The sequence below is a fragment of the Pezoporus occidentalis genome, unplaced genomic scaffold (genome assembly GCF_034315485.1).
Source record: "Pezoporus occidentalis ecotype Australia unplaced genomic scaffold, CSIRO_AGI_Poc_V1 ctg34, whole genome shotgun sequence".
NCBI classification, from domain to species: domain Eukaryota; kingdom Metazoa; phylum Chordata; class Aves; order Psittaciformes; family Psittacidae; genus Pezoporus; species Pezoporus occidentalis.
Window position 1 is genome coordinate 4,777,736 of NW_026915376.1, and position 19,240 is coordinate 4,796,975.

The following is a 19,240-nucleotide window of genomic DNA, read 5'->3' on the forward strand; positions in this document are numbered from 1 at the left end:
AAGCTCCCTAGCTGGAAGCAGCATTTACTGAATGAAAGGCTGAAGGCCTATGCTCTTGCTGCAGCTGTCAGTGCTTTGGGGGAGCAGAGGAGGGCAGTGGGGAACACCACCGGCCCTTAAGGCCTCCCCATTCCTTCTGCCTCCGAGTGCTCACATTTATGTCTGACACTTATCCAAGTGCAAAATCAGCTCCTGGCACTTTGCAAAGATGAGTAGGAGCCACATGAAGCGTTAGGGACAACATACGAGACTGTGGGATGGACAGCCACTGACATAGGGAAGAAATCCCCTTGTTCTCTAATGATACCATCAAGTCCACGTATCTTTTTCCCCAGGCACACTGTTCACTTGAAGAGGAAGGGGAGAGGAGGCTTTGCTCACAGCAGCTATCCACCCTCTCCCCCTCAAAGAGACAGCTGAAAGTTGTAAGTCTCTCATTAGGAGACTGAGCCATTCTCCACTACATCCTCACTAATCCATATTTATGTGACAGCCATTTCCTGCTCCCCATCCATCAGCATCACTGTGCTTCCACCTCTCCTCCCCCTCTCCCCAAAAGCTTGCAGCTACTGCTGCCTCCACCTCCCTCCACAGTGCCAGGCAACCCTACCTGCTGGTGAAATCTATCCCTCTGAGGCTGCTGCTGCTGCTGCTCATGGGATGAAACCTGCTTGTATCACTATCCTGTTGCACTTTTGCCTCAGCTACAGTTTGTGATCTCTCTTCATTTAGGTCAATACCGCATGTAAAATAACGGTGCTTTGGCCAGGAGCTCAACATATCACTAACAATGAGTTGAGTTTGCTGGGTCTGCTGATGCTTGTGACAAACAACCATTTAGGAGAGAGACCTGCTCACCTCAAGACTAAGGAGCTAAGTGCTGCAGGGAGTTCCATGCTGCAACACAGCAATCCCATTCACACAGCTCACCACATCCGTGGTGGTTTTTAGGTAGGTGCTGGTAAGGAAGAAGCCAGAAGGCAGTGTGAGAAGGAGTTACAAGGGAATGGCAGGAAGAAACAAGGGTAAGAACATTCATCCAAAGCAAAGAGGTGGAGGCAGGGACGATTGGAAGGTGCAGCTAACAAGAAACATCAGGGGACTGGACACTCTCTACCCTTTAATGGCTTTAGGATAACACTGTGTCATCTGCCTATGCTCTCACAGAACATTTGTGCCGGTCTTGTGGCAAGAACCGCACTCTTCCAGGAGAACCAGGACCTGCTGTTGCAACCCATGCTTTCTCAGGCTCAACCCCCATACGCTCATGCTGACAACAGGCAGCATTGTTCTGTCAGTGGGATCAGGAGTGGGGTCTCTGCTGATCCTGGATGGTCAGAAATCAAGTTCTCCAATGCACTGGTTGCAGCAATGCTCAGCGTGGGAGCTGTTAAACCTTTCAGATCAGCAGGATATGTGTTCTGCATCAAGTGTCCACGTAGCTTGCAGCTGGGGTGCATACAGCTGTCCTGCCACCAAAGCATCACAGTTTACTCTGAGCAAACTTCAGTGCAGTAGTGAGGGCTCCCTGCATGCCCTTGGCATTTCCACTGCCCTTAGCGACAACGGGAGAGCCTCCTGCCTTCCCTTCCATCTGTGCACAGACAGCCACAGCCCAGTCAGCAGCAGAGAACACAGGGAGGCAATTCTGGGGAAAAGACACAGAACAAAGTCATTTAGACTGGTGAGCACTCTGCAATCTGGATAAAACAAGGTAACAACATCCTCTCCTCACCCAGCCTGGGCCCTCCCTAACTGAGGCAGTCATGACTGTGAGGACAGAAAAGGCTGAACTTATACGTTAATACTGTTTGCCCCTGGGGAATACATGTTTACCCCTGGGCAAACATGGCCTGGAACATCTAGAGATATCTGTGCCCAGCAGAGACTGAAAGCTTATCTGGTCCGAGTACAGTCATCTCATGTCCTCTCACTGTGTGATTACCCTCCAACACTGTGCAGAATCCCAAGAAAAGCCTCAATGGGGACCTGCTCAGTAGCAGGTCCAATCCCTCTTTGTGGGCAGGGTTATGCTTACCTTGGACACCTGACAGGCACAGAGCACCTCACCAGAAGCCTGAGGACTCAGCAGCAGGACTGATGTGCCAGGAGACTTGTCACACAGCTGGTTCACAACCTTCATGAGGATCTAGAAAAGGCAGGGAGTAGAGGGGTCAGGCTACAGCAAAGGTAACTGGCATGCAGCAGAAAATGTGCCCAGCAGGTCCCTCTTACTGCATGCAGCACCTGAGGCCAACAAGAATTACCCTTGTAAGAATTACAAGCGGATTACTCACAGAGAGGGAATCAGCTGGGACAGTATCAACGATGACAGGTTGGCTGCAATGTTTTGCTAGCAGGTTTTGTGCCTTCTCTTCCGCCTAGAAGAGGAAACAAACAGCACTTGAGGGGCTACAGGTGGCAGAGTGGGCTGGATGGGGATCTATGCATGCAACATATATATAAAGGGAATGGAAGTGCTGCTCTGTGGGATAGAGGGGACATGTATGTCAACACCAGTCAAAGTAGGACTGGCAGACTGAAATCTCCACATGGAGACCTGTACAACCCTCCTTCCTCAAAATCAAGCAGATATGAACCCCTTGCTCCTTCTTTAAGAAAACGATGTTTTTTGCTGAGAACACTAAGTGACCAATAAGCACTTCCAAAGGGCTTTTAATAATGCAATATCCATATGGCTGGGAGAAATGCTTTGTCCTGCACCCTCTTACTGTGTAACTTCATAAATCCCACTGTCAGGGCCATCTCATCTTCTTCATGTATAAACAAGGAGGCAACGCCTATCTGCCTGTTGGTGTTTGCTGAAAGTGCTGGTATGGGGCTCTCCATCCTCACAGGCAGACACACAGAGGGATTCTGCAGTGTCAAAAGCCCAGTCAGTCACTCACTGCATTTTAAATTATGACCCTGGTTAACGCTAGTGAAATCAACCTAACACAGGGCTTGTGTTGCACTTTGTGTGATTGTACCTGCTTTCTAATGGGATCCTAGTGACCAAGTGGCTGTGAAGTGTGACAGAGACACCAGCTCTGCTATCAGCAGGCTGCAGGTTAGTGTGCTGCTGCCACGGTACCTGCTTCATCTCCAGTTTCTTGACAGCTGTGTTAGCTGTTCGCTGCAGCACTTTAAGGATGGTCTCTAGTTCTTTTCTTTGCCACTGGGGCATTGCAGTCTCAGTCACCACCTGCAAGACAATTTGTTGTGTAAGGACACTAAACTGTACCTAGACATTATTTGCTAGTTCTCTGGGAAGTCAGGCTGGAGCCTGGCCTCTTCACAGACGCTCCTACACCCCTACGTGATCAGGCCCAGCAGTCACTGTGGTGTGTAGCTTTCTTTTCAGCTGGGCACCTAAAGCCCAGGAGCCCTCTTTCACTGCTTTACCCTCCCCACCATTGTCTTCTCTCACATTCCCTCTGGCAGCATGTCACCTGCAACAGAGACATCTAGACACTGGCAGAAATTTTTGTGATCAAAGAGGCAACAGCAGATAGCAACTTGCCCTTGCTATTGACCATGGTAAGATCTGAACCTGGAAGGAAAGAAGTCATGTGCCTCAAGTCTGTGTTGGCATCTTTCTGTAAAGAAATGTAATCCTTACTTTGGTCAACTGGCCCACTTCTTTGGAGAGGTTCTGCATCTCAGGAATAGAGGTGCTCCTCTGCTTCATTCGGAGAGAGAGAGAGTCCACTTCCATAGCCAAGCACTGGCCTACTTCCCGAGCCTGAGAGATGGAAAGAAAGAATGCGTCAAATGCAGCAACAGAAAGAATGAGCAGGGATGGAGAACGTGGGGAGGCAGCAGGGTCATAAGCACTGGAGTGCTCTCAGGATCTAGTGGGAAGACACCTACAGAGGCTTTAAGAACAAATGTCCTAAAAAGACTCTATTCAAAAGTTTCCCTCTAGACTTGCAACCGACACTAGACAGTCACACCTTGGGGGACAAGCTGTCATGCATTCCTGCTTCCTCAGTATCTCACAGCAAGTCATCAGGATTTCAATGATAAAAACTTGGCAGCCCTGTTTACTTCTCAGAGCTCATTTTTCATTATCAAAATTATTCATTATCATATTTCATTATCAAGAGCAATCTTGAAACTACTGACTAAAGAAACAAAAGAAACACTAAAGTGTTTTAAGTGTCATCAGCTGTTCAAGCGTATTTCCTGAGTTCAGCCGATCTTGGTGTATGTTTCTTATTGCTTTCCCCAATACCAATGCTACAATTAGTAATAACCTTCCTCCTCACACACACAAAAAAAACCCTCAAAAACTTAATACAAGCTTTTTTCACCAGTGACAATCCTTATGCTTTGGGGAGCATTTCCTCCCTTCCAGATTTCTGTGCCCATGATGGTCCTGTGAGACTTTAGACCAGGACAGCAGAAAGTATATAAGACAAGCTGTGGACAGCGAGAATTGCTGTGTCTAGCTTGGACACACGTCCCTTGTTTCAAATCACTCACTCTCTCTGATTACTCTCCCCTGTCTAACACATGCACCCAGCTTGTCTTGGGGTCTCTCCAGGTCAGGACATCCAGCAAAGCATGCAGATGTGCCCTGCAGCTTTTCATTCCTCTGCACTAAGAAAAGCCTTCCAAGGGTCACAGATGCAGAGGGGACAGCCAGCCAAAAAGCAACAGATTTGCAGGGGTGGGCTTTGCCTTTAGTCTTCCCAGTTCCAACGACAGTGAGTCACTCTTCCCTTCTGATTGTAGCCTTAAAGGAAGCAGGCAAACTCGTGGGGCCCCCTGACACTTCCAGATATTTAAAGGACAGTGTGATCTCAGAGACACAACAGCAGGTTTCTTACTTTTTTATAGAGACCAGAACCACATTTTGGAAAAAAAAAAAAAGACTGAAGAAAAGAAGCAAAAGGGCTGTATGAATGAGGTCAGAGCCCTGTAATCATGAAGTACAAATCCAACTGTGATAGGCAGGAGGTGAAACCAAAGCACAAAGGATCACACCTTTGTGCACCTACCCAGGGATTGAAATTTGTAGTCCAGAGGAGATATGGCTAGGTGATATAAATATATATATCAAACAGCCTCCTGGTATTTTTGTGCCAAGTGCTTATCTTGGAAAAGGGGTCTGAGGCACAGAATGAAGGCCAAGGAGACAGGAGACTAGGATGGGGGGGATGGAGGTGAAGAGTGAGGTATGGCAACATAGCTGAGTTCAGGGGGGAAGAAGGAAGCCAGATCAGGTGCAGCAGGGACACTCCAGCCAAAGCATAGGGAAGCTAATTGTCTATTCAGGAACCTACAAAATTGATTCCTTTCGGCATTATCTCAACACGTCAGAAATCTCAGTTCTCCCTTTCTTACCTGTTTGGCTTGTCTCCCTGTCACTGCAATGACACGGCTAATCCCTTTAACAAGCTGACGCTCATTGATGATAGACAGATCTTCCACAGCTCCTGTTCGTAGAAGGTGCCTGCAAAGTCAGCAGAGAACAGAAAAGAAAACAAGCTGCTCTCTGTGAACAGAAATCAGGAAGCCAGCTTTCCTTTTAGACAAGGCTCAAGTCCAGCAGCCCCTCACCAATCCAAATAGCTGCAACCTGTTCCCATCCCTAAAATCCTGATGGTACCCTGTCATGCAACAGACAGAAAGTTGAGGCTACTCTAGAGGAACCTATGTGCTACCCACTCAGCAGGCTGCTGTCAAATGGTGCGTAACAGCCAAGTTCTGCCTTACTTTCCTTCAGCAGTGGGATGAATTGGGATTTTTCTCTTCTACTTGGCTGCTACTAGATCTTGTAAAAAGCACTTTTTTCCTCCAACTCCACCATTCTCTAGTCAGGCCAGCTCACAGAGTGGCCAGTAGACTCCAGTCATAATGTATTTGTGCAGACACAGGGCACTGACAACCTCTCCTTTCTTTCTTGGCTGTTAAACACTGGGTATGAAAACAAGTACAGTGTCTTAGATTCTGTTACCACAAGTAATCATTTCAGCTTCACAACAATCGATCATCTCTGCTCCCATGCAGTTTCTTGTCCCAGTACTCTCACAAGAATGATCTCATGACTAGAAAATTGTTCATCTTCAGCTGTATCTACTCAAAGGCCAATTTGCTCCTGTTTGGTTTTTTTGTGCGTGTGTGTCAGCATTGTATTGAGATTAATTAACTCTCCTTTGACTCTCATTACTGCGAAAAGCAGAAGAGGGCAAAGATGATTAATTAAAATAATCAGAGTGGTCTGAAGGTCTGACAACCCTCCCAGATCTTCTGCTGGGTTCCCAGCTCTCCTGCAACCCCAAAGCTTTGTAATGCTGGTGTAACTGGCCACACATTCCTTTTCCACACTTTGCTGGTCCCTTGCTGCTTCCAGATTGGTTTCAGACTATGAAGCAAGGAAAAATGCTTTGCATTTCACTGGTTTTCTCAGCCTGGGACTTCCAAAGCTTCATAACTAGCGCATCCTGTCCTCACAAGATCTTTCTGGTGAGGAAACTTAGCTGCACAGGGACAGAGATGGGAGCTTGCAAGAATGTCTCTACCTCAGCCACTGGTGCCCACAAACATAACTTCTGACTGCAAGCAAAAGCCACTTACGTCCCACAGCAGAGCTCCACAGAGGTCTGCAATGCAGCCTCAGAGTCGCGGGTCAGCACACTCTCCACAGGGACCCCCAGGGACACTATCCTCACTGGATCTGGATACCCCTGACAGAGGAGACAGGCATCAACAGCTAACAACATGGTCCTTCAGGAGCACTTAAACACTTAACTGCTTGCTTCAGGTGTCTGCCTCATTTTTCCCCTGTTCTAGAGTAGCCCCAGAGTCAGGGGAGCACTGCTTTTTCCCCACTACCAAACAGTACAGGGAGAAAGAACAACTGGGTGACACACAAGCTTTTGGTCAAGAAAAATGAGCAGAAAGCCTGTGCATCACCAGCCTCCAGAGTTTACAACACAGTGTCCCAAGATCTCATCTCTGTCCTATTTTCCTTCCTGAGTTTTGGGAGTCGTTTCCCTTGCAGAAACCCATTGCATCAACATCTCTTGTGAGCCAGATGATCGCTGCTGAAGGAGAACACTCATGAAGATGCATGCTGCCATCCTGTCATACCTCATTCACTGCACGGAGTCCCTGAACTCTTCTTGCCAGTGTGAGGGGGACCTCAGCCATATACACAACCTTGTTTTGTTTGATCACATCCTGGACCACTTGCTCTACTTGCTGCAGCTGCTCCACAGTCACAGGGCCCTGAGGAAGTAAATCAGACACTTTCAAGGGAAGCCTCCTGTGAAGTATAGAACAAAGGAGGGAGAACTGGGACAGCCCCCTCCAAGGAACATTTCCCCCTGCATCTCATCTTCCCTACTTTTAAAAGGGAATTGAGAGCATCATGACCCTCCCACCAACTCCTTCCACGAGGGATAAGGATTTTTGATACAAGAGAATCAACCAAACTCTTCAAGAGAGATGCTGCAGTGAGTGACAGGTTACCAGGGCCAGTGCTCAGTCTGACCCAACAGCTTTCAGCTCCTGACTGCTCTCACCTGGATGACATCAGGGATGTGCCACAGCCAAGATGGTGAATCTTTCAGACACCTCTACACTACTCAAGTAGGTCTCATGACTGGTTTTGCTAAGTCCTTTCCCTTCTGACCCTCATTAATCTGCTCAGCAAGCCCTGCTCAGAGTCAGGTCAATGCAAAGCAGAGCAGTCATGTCCAGAGAACCAAGTTTCCTTGCTCAGATAAACCATGACCTGTCTGTGAAAGAGTGATTATGGCAAGAGGAGAAAAAGCCCTGGGGAGAAGGCCAGAACTAGGATGTTGGCAGTGCTGAGAACAAGCAAACACAAGTCCAGAGTCACCTTGGTGTGAAAGTCGAAGCGCAGCTGCTCTGCTGTCACATGGGACCCTCGCTGCTCTGTGTGCTCACCCAGGACATGACGGAGCGCGAAGTTCAGCACGTGGGTCGCGGTGTGGTTTGTCATGCACGCCAGCCGCCGGGCCTGAGAGCACAGACAGGTTGGCAGGGAGTGCTGGTTCTCCACAGCTCAGGGGATCAGGGGTGGCAGGAAGACAGGGGAAAGGCTGCACATGAGGGAATGGGAAGAAAAACAATGGGTAGTACAGCTGTCAGATTAATTTATGTCACAGGGCAGATCTAACTTCTTTTGCCATGGGATCACCTCTGTAAAACAGCAAAGGGTAGGCTGGATACCTCTGGACAGACCAGTGGCTGATAGAAGATTAGAGTCACTTGTGAGGTCTCCTTCCCACTGCACAACATGATGAAGAGCAGTCTCAGGAATACATGGGACAAGGCTCTGATGTGCCCAGGTTACTCAGGATTCTCAAAATAAGGCTGGGAAAAGGTTAAAAGCAGTGAGTTATCACCTCATCCACAAAGAGCTGCACTTGATCACCAGCACGCAGGGTTTCCACAGCAATGACCTCATGGACCACGTAACCACCACAGAGACGAACTGACTCTACAGGGAAGAGTATGTCCTAAGCAAAAAGACAGAAAGATGAGCTTTAGGACACAGCGAAAATCCAAACAGGTGCCTGCTTGATCTGACTGGGAAACACAACCCCCACTGATCCCTAAGACAGGGACAGGGTGGCAAAAGCAGGGAGAAACTTACTGTGCATGCAACCAGAGAGTCTCAGACCTTCCCTGCATCCAGCTACTCACTGCACAACATGTTGAGGTTGTCAGCTTGCAGTGGATGGGCAGAAACATCACCAATGCTGATGAATCCTAACAAGGATGCTTGTCCATGAGAAAATGGACAGCAGATTCCAAGGCATTTGTCTCAGGCAGCCAAGGTGCCATTTCTACCTCACTGGGCTGGCAACAGAAACCTGATCCCCACTTCAGCTTGAGAAGTGCTGAGCAAGGCACTATCACATTCTGCAAGGCTAAAAAGGTGGCATCAGTGCCCAGGGGTGATTCTCAAGAGCTGGAATGTGGAAGGAAAAAAAGCTGCACCCCATGCAACTTCCCAGGAGCGGGTCAAAGTTTTCCCTCTGGCAAGGTTGAAGGAATATGCTGGGGAAGTGGAGGTCCTCCCTGATGCTTTTTGGAGGGATAAGAGTTTTTGCACAGGGTCTCAGGTGGGGCACTGCTTGCAGTTGTCCAGGACTGGCCAGAGATGTTACTCAGCTCACAGACTCTCTGGTCACTGATTGCCTTCTCTCTGCATTGCAACCTCAAGAATGCAGCACACTGAAGGGAGACCCAAGAAGACTTTACAGTCTTCCTCTGCAAGACAGAATTTCAAAGGGCTGACAGAGACAACCAGAGCAGCAGGTACACCTCTGTGAAGATATTGCTGCTTCTCATTCACCCTACCAACCCTGATGCAAAGCCAAGGGAACTCTCACAAGGCAACAGCTAGGAGATTAACCCAGCAAACCAGCCTATCATTTGGGGTATTCTGCCTGGCCTCATGACTCACGGTGGCCTTGGGTTCAGGAAGCAAAGGGTCTTACCTGCTGCCCTAACCGTATCATGTAGCCTTTGTCACAGTCCTGCCCACCCTGCTCTGCATAGAAGTTAGTCCTGTCCAAGATGACACCACAGTGTTGCCCTGCCCCAACCTCCTTCTGGAGAGACTGATCTCTGTACAGCATCAGGACAGTGGCCTGGCATGGGCTGAACTCTGTCAGGAGAAAGAAGATGACAGCAATTAGTGCATACACCCTGTCAGATTGCAGCAGGAAAGGAGGGCCCACTTCCCTGTGCCAACCCTGTCAACACCCAGTCTATTCTGAAAGCTGGCACTTTCCTTTGCCTTGGTAGGAGTGGAACTGCTGTTGGCAGAAAGCACAAAGGAGCTGTTGTTTGAAACTACATCACCCTCCACTTACTTAGTGACAGACCTGCTAAGCAGTAGGTGAGCTGGCAGGGACACCCAATCTAGCGCTACATGAGCCTGATAGAACAAGATGTGGCACAGACACATCTGCAGCTCTCTACACTGCAAGCTTGTTACACCTGCCTGCCTTCTATGAAGGGATGAGAGACCTGATGGACAAGAGATAACAGCGATATTGCCTTCCTCGATGCAGCAAGCTTCTAACATGCTCTTCTGTAGGCTCCTTGAAGCCAAATTTAGGCAATATGGGCTGGGTGGGTAGACCATAAGGTGGGTACTGGCTGGGAGGCTGACCTCACACAGAATTGCTTAATAGTTCAATATTCCTTTACTAGTAAAGCTACTTGGTGGCTGGTATTAGGGCATATACCATTTGAGACCATTCTCTAATGACTACACACTACAAGATGGGATGTACCCATATCCTGCTTCTGTATGGCAATGAACTGCTGGGGACTGGTTGACACACTGAAGAGCAGGGCTGCTTTTCAGAAGCATCACAGCAGGCCAAACAAATGGACCGACAGAAACCTTGGGGTCCTCAGGAGCAAGCTGAACACAAGTCAGCAGGGTGCCCCTGCAGCAAGGAAGACTGACTGCCTGCCTGCTGGGCTGTATGAACGCAAACACAACCAGCAGGTCAAAGAAAGTGGTTATTCACCCCTCTTTAGCATTTGTGAGACTGCATCTAGAGTGTAGGAAATTCCGGTTGTAAAGAAATAGACTTTTTCACACTGACTGATAAAGAACGGGGAACAGAGAGATCTCTGTCACTAAAGACACTGAAAACATAAATAGAAAAGGCTCTGAGCAACTTGAGCTGACTGCAGCTAATGTTCCTTAGATCAAAATATCCAGAGATCCCCTCCAACCTGAATTATTCCACAATTCAGCGACTGAGGAGGTGAGACAGCTCTAGCTTGGAGATTTCAGCCAACGTCACTGCTGGGCTTTTTTCCTCTGTTATGCTCTTGCATGGATATATAGCTTGATTTGCCTCACTTTCTGCTTAGTGTGGTTGCCACCAGCACCCTGGGTGTGACGGAGCTGGCTGTACTCAGCTATCTCTAATGGTTTGTGACAGCCACACCACCACTTACTCTGTGGTTTAGCTTTATGCTTTCCCTAGAGCACCAGCAACCTCAGCTACCCTCAATGATAAAAAGCCTGCACTGGCATCTAGTGGTCTGCCAAAGAAATAGTAAGTGCGAGGCTTTAAACAGCCACCTAAACCCTTTGCATAATTCTTCATTCTTCCTAGCGCTCAGACCCAGAAGCCTAATTGCTGGGGACAGAGTCATGGCTAGAAGAAATCAACAGTCTCTTTTTCACCACTGCACAGTAATACCAGACCACAGCTCATAACCTTGTCACTAGCTCTTGTCACTGGGGACATACCAGCAGCCATAACAAAAGCACCTACTTTGGGATGAGGTACGGGGGCAGGGAAAAGATGTGGCAGCAAGGTGGACAGGTTTGACTCACAAAGTGCATGCTCTGCACGCATGAGGTTAGGCAGTAGAAGTAGTCTTGTGAGTGATTCTAGTGCCCTCAGGCAGAACTTGCCTTACAGACAGGACCTGGTCACTTACCATACTGCCCGTGCAGCCCAAGTGTGTAGGAGTACTTTGGAGAGTCATCAGTAGCAGGCACGTTGCTGCTCTGCAGCTGAGCCAGCGAGTGCACATCAAGGTGTGTGTTTGTGTCTTCCTCCTGTCCTGCCTGGGGGCCACGAGCCTTCCGCTATGGCAGAGAATCACAGAATCAACTAACTTGGTAAAGACCTCTAAAGTCATCAAATCCAACCATTACCCCAGGACTGCCAAGACCACAAATAAAGTGTAACACTGAGGGGTATGAGCAAATGATGGGAGATACCTGGGAGCACTCAAACTGATAACTGGAGCTATAAGGCTAGGAACAACTTCTTTACCTTCCTGGAAAAGGCTTGTTGAGATCCAAGCTGATGGAGCCTACTGCTAAACCAACCCCATTCCTTCAAACCCCACAAGGACTCAATACCACCCTGTACTACTCTTGAGGCAGGCCGTAAGCAACAGCTCACAACCCTCCTGGCACAGCTTGCTGTGTAGTTGTGCAACATCTAGACCATTAAAACTCAGAAGACCAAGACCTTGAACGAATTACTACATGGGGGCGTGTGTGTGCATGTGTGTGTGTGTGGTGGGCAATGCAAGTCTTCCAGCACTACAGAGACCAAGGACATTTTGTAAACTCTTCATAAATCACTTATTTTTTGGGCTGTCTAAGCTGGCTCTGCTCTGGGTGAGGAGTTGGACTAAACGATTGACAGGACACTCCTGAACTATATAATGCTACGATAACCTTCACTCCAGCAACAGTCAGCATCATAAAACACTTCTACTGATCTGAAGAGAATCACCAGCCAACACCTCTCAATCCCACACCCAAAAGCAAAGGCATTGTGACCCCATTGAGGTTTCAGACCTACTTCCCCTTCAGGGAAAAGGCACATGGCCCTGTGGTGCATTCAAAGAGCCTCAGCAGTGACAGGAATTCTGCATCCGTGCTCACAGGCGAGAGGGAAGGCTCTGAATTATTTTGACAGAGTGAGTCTCCCTCTTACCTTCGCATCTTCCAGAGCAAGTTCACTAAAAGCAGCTGAATCCAAACTGATTCCCTTTTCTTCAAGCATCAAGTCAATCAGATCCAGAGGAAATCCCAGATTCCCATAGAGAGACCAGGCTACTTCAGCTGTAGGACAAAAGAAGGACATGAATTCTGTGTAAACACAGAAAGCAAAGGTATCTCAAGATTTGCTTCAACGGGACCAGTCTAATGTGTGCCTTGGTAACTGTATTCATATAAGAACTGTATTCATATATGCTGTGTTCAACCAGTAATGGGGAAGAAAAGCCATGCAGTTGCTCTTGCATGAGACTGAGTATTCATGATGCCCCACAGCCCTATTCCTGCTAAAATTTAGTGCAGCACATCTAAACAGGCAGCTGTGCTGGTTGGGTCCCCAGTTCCTTCTTCCAGCTGTGACTTGTAAGGACCTAGTTAACTGGCCAGTAAAGCAGCAAGGGAATATTTCTAATTTGCCTGGTGCCTAGTTTGTTGTGAGAACAAAGTGCCAGGAAACAACTGCAGTCTGGAGAAAGGAGCAACATCTGCTCCTCTGCCAGGGCTACTGAAAACAAGTGGGAGACACAAATGTCCACCAGTTTTGACTGCAATGCTTTGTCAGGGCCTGGATCAAACCATCTTTTAGTTCAGCTTGTCACAGGAGAGAGAATCACCTGGGAAGTTTGTGGAGGGCTCCATCTGCTGCACTGTCCGCTCAATGATGCGCCTCCCACGCTCAAGGGAGGACAGAAAAGCGGCTTCATTCTCATTGATGATATCCATGATCTGCTCAAGGATCAGAAGGGTTAGCCACAACACCTTGGGAAGTTTCCCAGCTCAGCTCAGCCCTGCTACAGTCAGCTCAAAGCAAATCAAGCAGGTGTCTAACACAGTGTCTGCTTGAACCAGACTTTTTGTTCTCTAAGTGTCCATCACAACATCGCTTTGATGCATTACTGAACAGTGCCAAAGTCATTGGGGCTCCTATCACTGTTCCTGTCAAGGAAATACTAAGCATCTGCCTGGGGAAGGTTTTAAGCTGACGAACGCTCCCTGTCAGACATTCATGTCTGTGATCCAATTAAAAACTGCATGGCTGTAACAGCCAGCAAAATTGCTCATCACAGTTGCTGTCAGCAGAAGCAAGCCAGGACTAGTCTGAAATCACCAATCCACTTTGGACAAAGAGTACCCAGGCTAGGACAGGCTGTACGTGCACTCAACAAAAGTAGCTTTTTTAGAGCAACAGCTGCATCATGCCAGGACAAGCAGTCCCTGGTAAGCATCTAGTAGAACTCCTGCAAGAAAATCTGCCACAGATACCTCTTGTACCCCTGTGTTCCCAGCATGTCTCAGCCCACCATGCAAACATGGTTAGGGAGGAGTCTATACAAACTCTTTCAGCTAAGTCCCAAGGAAGGACTGACTTTGCCCAACAGCAGTGCCTCACAAAGATAATGAGAGATAGGGTTTCTCTCCAGGAGATTCCGTATCACTTACCTGGTCTGTATTCTTTGTCAGCTCTGGATAAGCATCTCCCTGTGGAGTGAGCTTCAGTTAGTGATAACATCCTCAGCATCTTCCTCAGGGGATCTAACAGTGTGCTAAAAGCATTACAGAGGCTTCTCAAGGATGTGAGCGTTAAGGGAGCCCTAGCACACAGCTCCAGGGCCAGCAGCACAGGGGAAGAATCACACTTAGGACTTTCAGCTGCTATCTCTTGGCTCTCTCCCTGTGACCTGCCTCTGCTAGCCTCTGCGTAGCACCTCTTGGCAAACACATCCATTCACCATAGGAAGAAAGCATCTTCTTTTAGGACGCTGTTAGTACTCACAGGGACCAATTTCAGATGGTTTAAACAAGATGTAACAGCTTGGAAGCCACTGCATTTAAGGAACAGTGTGTGCTTGCATACACTTACACACATACTTGTGTTGACAGTACCACTGGTCAAACAAGGGGCCTTCCCATCACAAATGATCAAGAGACAAGAGATTTTTACTGCTATGATGCACAGCACCAGATACACCCTTTTGGAGCTTCAAGGTTCACATCCAAGATCATCTCCTGACAGCATACAGTAAAGGGACATGGGGCAGAACAGGCCAGGTATGATACTCTTTTCCCCTAGGGCAGCAGTTTTTACTCACCAGAACTTCCACTACAGTAGGCACCAGGGAGGCCAGGAGCCCAGGTGGAGCATGAAGGACTTCAGAGCAAAAGCGGACAGCCCTGCGCAGGATCCGACGTAGCACCAGCCTGAAAACAGGGCAGGATTTGCTGGACAGCCATGTAAGCATCCCTGCCCAGCTCCCACATCCAGCATGCCACAGCTCCTCTGGCCTCATCTACTGCCACAGGCCAGCTGCTCCGAGCACTCTACACACACCCAAGGATAAGCCTGCATATCAGAACCTCTCCCGGACTCACCTTCCTGCCTCCCCAAAGCTCATGCACTCCCTATATTGGGCCCACACCAGAACCTCTCCCCTGGCTATCCATATTCCTTTCTGGAGCAAACTCACTACATCCGATGCCATTTCCTTATGTTCTTACTCTGCTCCTGAGAAGCCGGGGTAGACGCCGTCAGTGATGCACACACACAAGGTGCGCACGTGATCTGCCACCACACGGTAAGCCATATTCACATGGCCAACATCAGCATCCCCAACCAGACCTTGGTATCTAGGCCCCCTGCAGCCCTAAAAAAAAACAGTAAGGAGACAGATCAGCAGAAATGAACGGCAGCAGAAAGAAAAGTTTCAATACATGAGGCAGCCAGCTACACTTGAGATCATGCTTCTCAACTACCTCTGAACCATGTGCAGTTGAGGTGCACGCATTAAATTCTTCCAGAGCATTACAGACCAAGACTTCCAGGTCAGCCAATGCCATGGCACTGAGGAATTTAAGAAACTGGAGGAAAAATGCATCATCACTGCTAATAGCCTAGCACATTTCCAGCCTGGAATTCTCCCCAGTTTCCCCAGAATGCTGCTCTGGACATACTTCCTTCTCAAACTACTACACAGCGACATACGTAGAGAAGGCTCTGCCATGGCACCAGGCAAGAAGTCTGCACTCAAGCAGCTTCTGCTTAGCTACAACTCTAAATAGAAGCACTGTTACCTTGTGAATGGCATCCAAGATGGGAGTGAAGAGATCTGTATCATAGTTGGAGCGTTTGTTCTGCAGAACTGTCACCAGCCTTTCCAGGCCCATTCCTGTATCCACGTGATGCTGTGGCAAGGGAAGCAGATTCCCCTCCACCTCTCTGTCAGCCAGCCGGAGAAAAAAAAATGCAAAAGAAAAGCAAGGGTCAATTCAGGGGTGAAGAAAAGGAGCACGTGAATAACAGAAAATGGGAGAGTGATGGGGGACAGAAACAGCAGGTGACCCAACAAAAGGATGTTCAGGGACAAGACTTAACAGCAGCCTGCCTTGTCAGACACTGTCAGACAGCAAGGATCTGAACATCAGATAGTCAGGATAGACAGCAACATAGGGAAAAAGGCCTTCTAGACAGCAGCCAAAGGTCACTTCTCCATTTGCAGGTGTCTCCAGGCTGCTGCAGACCTCAAGAGACCTCTGGGATGCAGCAGTGAAGGAAAATAAGCAACTGAGGTTGAAGAAAGACAGGACAAATAAAACAAAGGGGATCAAAAAACACACTGGACATCTATCCAGAGCTTCCCTTCTTGCTCCTGGAAAGCAGCGAGATGTCTGAAAATACAGACATACAATTTTGGAGTCAGACAAGGGGGAAAGACTCTGGAGTTCAGACTAGATGCCTGGTACCTGTTGTACTGCATGAAGACCAGGTTCCAGATCTCCACTACATCGGGGTTGCCCTGGTTCACCAGTGCTGCAGCATTTCTGCCACCACCCACGTGGTCATAGTGGATCTCTGTGCAGGGACCACAGGGACCTGTGTCCCCCATCTCCCAGAAATTGTCCTTCAATGGAAAAGGAAGCACATGGCTGGCAGGCACCCTGGAAAGGAAAATAACATGTGGGGCATGCACACAAAGCACACAGTAGCCTAGATCATAGAGAAAGTTGGAAGGAAGGAATCCTTTGTGACTACTACAAACTCAATAACCAAACACATTAGGATTCCTTTGCTTCTGTTCACACAGAATTATTCTCCTTAGTAGGAAGAAGCTGGACCAAACCAGACAGGATCATATTCACTGCCCAGATGGCTGGCAAACATAGTCTGGCTCCTGCTGACAGAGTCAGGCCCTCCACTAATGAGCTGTCTTCCTCCTTGGAGTGAATACCAGCACAGCTAAAACCTGATCACAGCGGACAAGGGTGAACACCAACAGCAGCACAGAGCTGGCTGCCTTGGGTTCAAAACCCACATACAGCCCGGGACAAGATCCCAAAGCAGAGCAGCACTCCCTGCAATGGCTTCACACTGAAGCAGCCATTGCTAGCTTTCAAATATACTTTCTGCAGCTCATGACAGAGAGGAAGCAAAAGATCAGAGATCCTTCACACACTTCATCCAGGCCAGCCAGACCCAGGTACACGTCTCCCCAGACTGATGACATCTGAGTAACAGCTTAAAGGTCAAGTGCCCCAGACCACCCAGAGCCCAGCTGACTTTTTTAACAGCCCAAACAAAACAGAAACAAAATGAGTTTAAAAGACAACTTTTGGCCCCTACATCTCATTCACGTCAACTAAAGAGCAAATGGGGGACTATGGAGACCAAAGTGTCAGCCCTACTTCTCAGAACCTCTTCTCTAACATGCTTACCCCAGGCGAAGCCATATGTCCCTGCACTCCTCATCTGCGCTCAGCCCCAGCGAGGAGTCTCCACCAAAATAGGTGACGTAGAGACGATCTCTGGGGATCCCGTAGACCTCTGTCAAGAGCTCCCAGGCCATGCTACATGCCTCCTCCTGAGCAAGCAAGGAACACAAATGAAGCACAGTAATCCGGGATGCACAACGATGCAGAAAAGCTCTTTAGGATGAGAGTCAAGCACCAAAGAAGTTAATTTCTGCTGCTCTCTCCCTTCCCAATTTTAAGGCATATTGCAAAGAGCAGGATGAGGGTCAGGCAAGTGAGACAGCTCACTGCTGCCTGGGTGAAACTGACATCACTACATTGTTGGGAGACCTTCAGGATCACATCACTGTCTACAACCATGTACTTACTAGCAGAGTTACTGCCAAAAAAAAAATAGCATCTTTTATCATTCTCCCCTTTTCAAACTTTGTAGTAAGAAGCACCAAATGAACTGGTAATCTTTTTGCAACATACCGAATGGTCAACATTGGCATTCACATACAGAACTGTGGTTTGTACGTGCTGTTCGCAGCTTTGACAGGCTGACCTTTTCCAGAGCCTGCAGGGCACGTTTAGTGGTTCAGAACACCAGCTGAGTACCTGTACTCCAGGCCACAGAGCTCCCAAGACATCATCTGGAGCTTACCAAAATGCTTTCTGCACAGTCTTACGTCACTACAGCACAGCTCTGAAAGAAAGGCTGTCTTTCCCCCCCCAGAGAAGGCTCTCTCCTATCGCCTCACCTTAAAGTAATCCCCAAAGGACCAGTTCCCCAGCATCTCGAAGAACGTGTGATGGTAAGTGTCACGGCCCACATCCTCCAAGTCATTGTGCTTCCCTCCCGCTCGCACACACTTCTGGCTGTTCACCACCCGCCGGTGCTGCACCAGTTCACTCTGGGGGTGCACCGTGCCTAGGAAGATGGGCTTGAACTGGAAATTAGGGCAGAGAAACATATGCTATTGCTGGACACCACTGGCACTGGGGGCTGTGCCTTTCCAGCCAGAGGTGAATGGGAGGGCAGCAGTGTGATAAGCCCATGTAGGAGCCTGCCCTGCCACAGTTCTACGCCCCTCACTACAAGTGAGATGTTGAGTTACTGGAACGGGTCCAGAGATGGGGAATGAAGCTGGTGAAGGGTCTGGAGAATAAGTCTGATGACAAACAGCTTTGAGAACTGGGGGTTTTTAGTCTGGAGAAGAGAAGGCTCAGGAGGAACCTTATCACTCTCTACAACTACCAGAAAGGAGAGTGTAGTGAGGTCAGGATTGGTCTCTTCTCCCAAGTAACAAGCATCAGGACAAGAGGAAATGACCTCAAGCTGTGCCAAAGGAGGGTTAGATTGGATACTTGAAAAATTTCTTCACAGAGAGGGTGCTCAGGCATTGGTGCCGGCTGCCCAGGGGAATGGTGGAATCACCATCCCTTGAAGTGCTCACAAACCATGTAGATGAGGCCCTCAGTGACATGGTTTAGTGGTGGCCTTGGCAGTCCTTGGGTAGAGGTTGGATTGGATGATCTTAGAGGTCTTTTCCAACCTAGTTGATTCTATGATTCTACCCCGAGATGCGCCGCGCTCCTCGGGAGCCAGCGGAAGGACCTGCGTGGGGCCGGAGCCCCGGGGCGGACGGAGGGAAGAGGGGACTGGGGGGGAGCACCTGGTTCATGCCCGCGTTGACGAACAGGAGGCGCGGGTCGCCGCGGGGCCGCACGGGAGCTGAGGGCAGGCGGCGGTGGCCGTGGCGGTCCTGGAAGAAGCGGAGGAAGGTGGCGCGGACGTGGCCGGCCGGCGGGCCGTCAGCTGCCCCGCGGCGGGGGCTGCAGCACCAGCGCCACGGCACCGCCAGCAGCACCCTCCGCCGCAGCCGGACAGCCGCCGCCATGGCAGCGGAAGGCGGCGCTGCGAGGTCCGGAAAGGGCGGTGGCGGAGGGGCCGCCGGGATAGCAGAGGAGCAC

The 19,240-nt window shown here is 49.1% G+C and overlaps 1 protein-coding gene across 2 annotated transcripts in view; it reads right to left on the bottom strand.

The window, feature by feature from the left end:
• Nucleotides 1-1,018: 1,018 nt before the first annotated feature.
• The window catches only part of AARS2 (alanyl-tRNA synthetase 2, mitochondrial), a 29,614-nt gene continuing 11,392 nt past the window's right edge, over nucleotides 1,019-19,240 (bottom strand). The window contains exons 1-22 of one of the 2 annotated variants that reach the window (XM_062629654.1): nucleotides 18,943-19,183; nucleotides 18,028-18,216; nucleotides 17,249-17,394; nucleotides 16,280-16,474; nucleotides 15,611-15,755; nucleotides 15,038-15,183; nucleotides 14,632-14,740; nucleotides 13,982-14,020; nucleotides 13,156-13,267; nucleotides 12,480-12,607; nucleotides 11,464-11,614; nucleotides 9,486-9,655; nucleotides 8,385-8,498; nucleotides 7,856-7,996; nucleotides 7,102-7,239; nucleotides 6,586-6,695; nucleotides 5,353-5,461; nucleotides 3,623-3,745; nucleotides 3,095-3,205; nucleotides 2,298-2,381; nucleotides 2,039-2,149; nucleotides 1,019-1,648 (exon numbers count right to left, since the gene is read on the bottom strand). In XM_062629654.1, the coding sequence (XP_062485638.1) occupies nucleotides 1,484-1,648; nucleotides 2,039-2,149; nucleotides 2,298-2,381; nucleotides 3,095-3,205; nucleotides 3,623-3,745; nucleotides 5,353-5,461; nucleotides 6,586-6,695; nucleotides 7,102-7,239; nucleotides 7,856-7,996; nucleotides 8,385-8,498; nucleotides 9,486-9,655; nucleotides 11,464-11,614; nucleotides 12,480-12,607; nucleotides 13,156-13,267; nucleotides 13,982-14,020; nucleotides 14,632-14,740; nucleotides 15,038-15,183; nucleotides 15,611-15,755; nucleotides 16,280-16,474; nucleotides 17,249-17,394; nucleotides 18,028-18,216; nucleotides 18,943-19,167 (2,961 nt within the window). In that variant the 5' untranslated portion in view covers nucleotides 19,168-19,183 and the 3' untranslated portion in view covers nucleotides 1,019-1,483. Of the gene's footprint in view, nucleotides 1,649-2,038; nucleotides 2,150-2,297; nucleotides 2,382-3,094; nucleotides 3,206-3,622; nucleotides 3,746-5,352; nucleotides 5,462-6,585; nucleotides 6,696-7,101; nucleotides 7,240-7,855; nucleotides 7,997-8,384; nucleotides 8,499-9,485; nucleotides 9,656-11,463; nucleotides 11,615-12,479; nucleotides 12,608-13,155; nucleotides 13,268-13,981; nucleotides 14,021-14,631; nucleotides 14,741-15,037; nucleotides 15,184-15,610; nucleotides 15,756-16,279; nucleotides 16,475-17,248; nucleotides 17,395-18,027; nucleotides 18,217-18,942; nucleotides 19,184-19,240 lie in introns of those variants that run through there. The other variant, XM_062629655.1, reaches the window with a different exon arrangement.